We start from the raw sequence: 6,822 nt of genomic DNA, 5'->3' as shown, positions 1-6,822 counted from the left end.
AGCACGTGCAGAAATGGTATCATCAAGACAGGTGATTTATAATATATAGCACGATTTTACTGTACATGAAGCCGTTTGAAGACCAGTAGTTGTACAAAGCTGGCGTTTAAACTTCATTTCATCCTTTGTCTCGGCTGATGGATTTTATATAGTTAAATCAGGTGAATATCACAAAAATCAGAAAATCACCAAATCCTAAATTTATTGCCATTTCTAACCAGCATTGATTCGGTCAAGTTTTCAACCATATCAATTTTTTTTAACTATTCGATGAACTGTTGCAAGTTGTTAGCTAAACATAAAATTATTATGTGAGCATTTGGAACCGAAAATAAGTAGAACCAAAGATGGAAATTTCCGAGCGGCAGCCGTCGGAAATCTGGCTAAAAGCTCGCGGACTAACCGCCAAAAAACTCGACCTAAACTACATTCTTCGTCAACTGGGATTTGGTCACGTGAAGAAATTTGAAGGTCAAATCCGGAAAACAGTCTGTGCCAGATATGGTCAAAAACTGTTCCAGAAGTACGCAGACAGAGATGGAAAAGTCTTCAATGTGATTGGCTCCGAAGACACGCTTCTCGAGTTCGTTTCACGACTCAAAGTCGTCAAATCCGAGCTGACAACACGACTTCAAACCATAACTTCGGGTAGTTACAGGGTATTTGGGCTAATTTCGGCTAAGAAACCGCTGATTGTTACTGATATATCGACAAACGATCCGCAAAGACGAGAACTTTTCTTCAATGAGATCAAAAAAGTAATCGAAGAACAATTAACACAGGTCACAAAGTTCAACTTGATGAGCACAGAGGTTAGTGAATCGAACGTACTTTTGAGTGACTTCTCTCAAGATTTAGAGGAAAATTCACCGAGTTTGAATGTAACAACAGAAGCCTTAGGTTGGCTCGAAAAGATTCGAAGCGTCGAGCCTAAACAAACAGACGTAAGTTCGACGCTCGCAAAAGTCGCGGAGGACCAATCTCTGTACGATTCCGTAGTCCTATTCGTCGAAAATGATATTTCGACTGATTACATGAACAATATCGACAAAATACTTACCGACACCGGTTTAAAACTGAACCTAGTAAGTTTCAATAATTCAGACACTGATAATTTTGGAGAACTTAACAGAATGATTTCAAAACACGGCGGAAAGTTTAGAGCGTTTTCTATAAATGAAACAGAAGAAGACGTTATAGCGCAGACCACTTCCTTTTATGGGAGTACACCCGAAGGAGCTTCGTTAGACGAAGACGCTTTCCTTATATGGTCAGAGCTTGAAGATTGCAAGCAGACGATCGATGATGTCGATACAATTTACGAGAGACTGAAAACTATGCGAGAAACTTACGAGCAAGAGCATTTAGCTAAAACGAAGAAGAATATTGAAGTTCCGAAAAAGAAACGAGCAGCTCCTTTGATTGTGACAAGTGACAATTATCTTAGCTCGGAGCAGTGGTTAAAAAAATACGGAATTCCTGCATCGAAGCTCGATTTCTATACGTTTCTTGCAGGTCACGTCTTTAAACATTGCAACGGTGTTGTTGACATAAAAACCGAACCAAATGACGACGACCCTGATTTTAAATCGCCGGCTGATGAGAAAAGTGTCCTCGTCAATGCAAAGTATTGTCGGAAGTTTGTTCACATAATTTGGAAAGACGGTGAAATTAGGCATGTTTTACTGACTGGCTCAGTTTACCGCGACTTTATGGAACGAGCGACAAATTTGGGCTACAAAATACAACTTCGGATGAACTTCCTCAAAGAGGGCAGTCGGGAGTTGTTCGGAACAATCTGCGAGGATAGCATCTACATCTTGATTGACACTTCGTCTTCAATGGAAGCCAAAATTGATCTTGTGGTCAAAAAACTTCATCAGCTTATGGATGAACAAATCCGAGACAAAAGAAGTTTCAACATCGTCTGTTTTAACTCCGAAGTAGTACCTTGGAGGTCTAAAATGGTCGAAGTCACAGATTCGAGTATCCAAGCTGCCAAAACGTGGACCAAATACATCGCAACCAGTGGTTCTACTAACACTTTAGACGCTCTGCAATTCGCCCTTTCGGATAAGAAGACTCAAGGTGTCTATCTGCTAACTGACGGTCGGCCTGATCAACCTGAAAAAGCCATTCTACAGCTTATACACGTACATACTGAAGTACCGGTGCACACCATATCTTTCAACTGCTTTGACAAGGCTGCCAATGATTTCTTGCACCACTTAGCCGATGAAACAGGAGGCCGATTCCATCTTTACCAAGATGTTCCGTATAACTCTGAAACAGATGGTCCGCGACCACATGTTAGTTTAGATTTAGTTCTGCTTCAGAAAGAGTTCGACTCTTTGAAACAAGTTCAGAGAGTGATCAGGACTCTTAGGCAGGAGTGTGAACTAATGGAAAAGTACAAAGAGCCAGACACTGTTCCAAAAGCCCCACCTAAAACTTCGTCGGACAACATTGACCAAACAACGCTTGCTATGCGACGAAAAGCAGCTGCCGAGAAAAAACGCCACAAAACTCAAAAAGCAATGACTTGTCTCAGTACAGCGTCGAGTCAGTCGGATATTCGAAAGGAAAGTTTGCGTAAATCGATAAAGGGAGAATCGGACAATTGGATGCTCAGAGAGGACAAAGAACTCTTTGCAGACGAGAAACAATTGACTCAAAAAGCAAAAGCGCAGCTTCTTAGACGAGAAGAAATTAAGAAGAAACTTGGCGAGACTTCAGCTATGACTGAGAATAGAACTTTAGGAGCGTCTCAGTTTACTCAAAGCGAAACAGATGGTGAGAAACAGTCAATAAAAAGTTGGCTGAAAAAGAATTCACTTGTTGCCAAAAAACTGACCTTAATTGATGTTCTGAAACCGACAATTATTCGACATTCAGCCAAATACATACCAGTTTTGGACAAGCACGTGACTGGAAAAGTATTTGAGGATATTTTCCCTGACTTCTACATTCAAAGTGGAAACAAAGATGAAATCAAGTATGTAAATCCAACCGCTGTTGACCTTGAGTCTTATGAACAAAAAGTTGAAAAACAGATTCGTATCTACAAACACAAGCTCAACAAAGTGGTTTGGGAAGCGTTGTCAGAGGAAGCGAAACTTAAGCACTTCGACGGAAAAGGACCGGTTTCCTTTTTCAACAACAAAGAAAAAATGATGAAGCTTCTTGAAGAATATGAATGGCCAGTGGATGACCAGGAAATCGACTTACTACTGGACGAAATCAAATTAGGCTACGAGCTTATTCAAAAATCAACCGATTTGAGAAACGTCAATGTTGAAAATAACACAAATGAAAGTTTCAGCGAAGACAGCGAACAATTTCAGAAGTCGCGACCAAAAACGACTGTCGAAGTGAAAAATCGAAGTAGAAACGAAGCCGCGAAAACGAGCACGGCACGGGAACGCGAGCCAAATATAATAGACCTATCACCTGTCGCTCAAAGAGGATACTCGAACGTGCAAGGAGTTTTGCACGGTGAGAGAGCTCACGGGTCTTCAAAGTCAGCAGTCCCAAGTGCTCAAAAAAGACTTATCCAAGAAAGCAGAGGTTTGCCCGTTATAGCCAGAAATGAAATTGACGGATATTACTATCCTGCAACTATCTTGGAATCCGAGTCCTCAAATTCAGCCATTGTAAAATTTGGCAACGAACAGTGCTCTAATGTCGAAACTAAACACATAATTCCAAGAGCAGGAGCTATTTCTGGACCTCAATTGCAAGTCGGGGACTTTGTATTGGCACAGAAGCCCAAAGATCCACTTCAAAAGTTTCACCCAGGGATCATATTAGCACTACCCTCAAAATCGGAGCCGCAGCCTCATTACTACACGATTGTGTTGTGGAACCGAAAGCAAGTGGCTTCTACGAGGAAACTTATTGTAAAAGTTTCTCAACAACGATTCCAGGAAACGGCAACATACATCCACGATATGCACAATATATCGTTAGAGTTGCAGCGAAATAAAGGAGATCTAGAGCAGAACTTGACTATTACCAAATATGGAAGCAAGAAGACCAAGCAGATGCTCAATAGAACGAAAGAGAAAAAAGTCGAAGTTTCACCATATGAGAAGAAAGTGCCGCCATTAAATAAAAGTTCTCGAAAGACAAAGAACGCCTCGATTTCGACTGGAAGCAGTTCATTTGTCGAAGAGTTAAGTTCACGATCGTCCCAAAGCACAATTAAATCGGCAAATAAAACTAAACCACGTAAAGTTACGGCCATTAAAAAAGCCGACAAAAAGCAAGAAAGCGTCAAACCTGAAGGCGAAGAATTAAAAAAATCCAGTTCCTCAACTTCTTCTAAGAAGTATAGCTCCTTCTCAGATGACTCCAAAAAATCAAACGAGGTCAAAATTCCCAGCGCAGACTCGGATGACCGAGAAAAACCTAGGTCAGGGTCGGTTAGTGGGTCAAAATCAAGGTCAAAAAGTGATGATAGCAAAACCCTCTCGAGGAGTAGCAGCTCGTCATCGTCATCTTTTAAGAGGTCGGATCAAGACAGATCGCCGACACGAATGAACCGCAGAGAAGACAGTGACGAAGAGATTCAAGACGACACCGAGCAGCAAGTCTCGGAAATCCGAAACGAGCTGGAAGACAAATCGGACGAAGAAAGAAAAAGCGAGAGCGAGAGCTCGGATGGGGATGTAAATGAAACCCAAGGGGTTGCCGACACGGACGAACCCGAGATAGCTGCCGTGATGCAGACGACGACTACCGAACGAACAGACGACCGACCGAAGTCGCCAACTCCGAACAATCTTCTTTTCGGTGTCGAAGATACGGGCGACGAATCACGTGACTTGAATCAGCCCGCGAACTTAATTCTCAACGAAGTCGAAGACAGTATAAAAGATCAGTTCGTGTCAATGACAAGCGAATCGGAAAGAGCCGAGTATCTGCAGAAACTTCTCGAATCAACTGTCGAGCAGAACATGAGCCGACTAGAGAAAAATCAAAACCGAGTCCAACAGCAAATCCGAGCGGCCGAGAGTCTCCATACCAACGCCGACGAGAACAATATAGATTATATTATCAATGCCACTGGAATGCCTATGAAAGCATCAAAACTTCAGAAAACAGAGCAAATTTTGGCAAAATGGGGCGATGATCAATGGTACTATAAACATTATGTTGTATACGATATGCATAAAGGCTATTACGCTGTCCGGGATAGCTTCAACAGCATGGATATTCTATCACGACTTGAAATGATTTCCGAGGAAAATGACGCCGACGACATTATTCGCAAAGACGACTACGTGTTAGCCCTGTACCCCTATTTTGATGACGAGCGATTCGGACCAGCAAAAGTTATCCAGGGTAATTTATCCAATAGTTTGGTCGTGGAGTTTTTCGACGACCGAGTTGCGACCATTGATCTCGAAAACTGTTACAAAATTGCGTTCCACCGATTCGCAAACGAGATGTCAAAAATCATGACCGTCTACAGTAATTGGGTGACGAAACCCGTGATCTTCAAATGCGATTCGTCTAAGCGAATCCAAATCGGGATCATCTGGGACTTCGACCCCCAGCAGAAGCACCAGATGGTGATTCGGGATGCCAAATCCGACTTGAGTTTCCAGCCTGTGGAGAATCTATTCGGTCCTATAAGGAAGGGAATGACGTTGACTAGGGGAGAACATGTTTTGGCCCCAGTAGAGGATAACTCGGCAGATTACGTGCCCGGTGTTGTAGTTGAAGTTAAGGTTGGTAGCCGGGCCCATTTGCAGGTTGCAAATTAGAAAATTGTTTGGCGGCATATTCATGTCGAAAATGTGGCAAAATTAGGTTCGGCATAGAATAAAGTTCAAATGTCGTAATTTGAAAAAAAATTTTCAGGATAACTAAAATGATAAAAATCACGGGAAAAAAGGCGAACCTATCAAAAATTTAACCTTGTTTCTAGGGAAAAAGGAGAACCTATCAAAAATTTAACCTTGTGTCATCGTCTTTGCTTCAGGCCTGCGTTCGTAATACAGTTGAACAAAAGTTAGGGCATCGAAGCGTACTAGCATGTTTCTTTATACAGTCGATTCAAAAATATATATAGCGAAAGGATGTTAATAATATTAATATAAAATATTAATGTAAAATATGAATTCAAAAATTCTGTGAATTGAAGTTTTTTCAGGATGACACAGTCATTGTCAAAACTGGCTCCTCTCAAAGAGAAGGCATCATCAAACACAGGTGTGTATGGATCAGCCGAAAACAGTACAACGAACTTCTGCGATTCGCCCGGGAGAACAACCTAATGGTTACTAACAAAAGCCCCTCTCCTCCTCTGAGCTCACGACTCATGCTCGGTGAAAGTTCAAACCTTACGAGCACAGCTAATCCTCAACGCAACGATGCTTTTGTCATAACAGACGCAAAGCCGTTTGTACACCAAGAAGTGTCGAGCTCCGAGGATGATTTTGGTAGAAGCGCTATGTTTGATTAGATATCTATAAAATACATTGATGCGAAAATTCAAATATCTTTGTTGATGATAAATAATTATGATTTCTTTCAAAACTTATTTTGGTATCTGTCAAAATATTAAAATCTAAAATTAACCTAATTGAAAAGTTCTTTGTTTTTAAAGAGAAAAAGAAAAGCATCATCTACACGATTGATAATTCGGTCACACTCGATCTTTAGCAAAACAAGCCTTTCACGCTCAAAGGAAAATTTTTTCACGTCTAGGTTCTTTCAAAATAAATTATTGAAGGTTAACTCGAGTTTTCGATAAGACAAAAAACTATTCGAGTTATAGCCAATCGATTTATCTTCCAAATGGCACATACCGGG

At 41.2% G+C, this 6,822-nt stretch overlaps 1 protein-coding gene across 1 annotated transcript; it reads left to right on the top strand.

Annotated features, from left to right (window-relative positions):
* Positions 1-48: 48 nt before the first annotated feature.
* LOC134856957 (von Willebrand factor A domain-containing protein 3B-like) lies at positions 49-6,599 on the top strand. The gene is made up of 2 exons (XM_063873268.1): positions 49-5,735; positions 6,161-6,599. Exons 1-2 carry the CDS (start codon positions 348-350, stop codon positions 6,470-6,472), a joined length of 5,700 nt encoding a protein of 1,899 aa, XP_063729338.1. The 5' UTR covers positions 49-347; the 3' UTR covers positions 6,473-6,599.
* Positions 6,600-6,822: the final 223 nt, after the last annotated feature.

This window comes from Symsagittifera roscoffensis, chromosome 1, assembly GCF_963678635.1.
Source record: "Symsagittifera roscoffensis chromosome 1, txSymRosc1.1, whole genome shotgun sequence".
NCBI classification, from domain to species: Eukaryota; Metazoa; Xenacoelomorpha; order Acoela; family Convolutidae; genus Symsagittifera; species Symsagittifera roscoffensis.
Note: the sequence above shows the minus strand (reverse complement) of the source record. Positions and strands in the feature narration are given on the sequence as shown.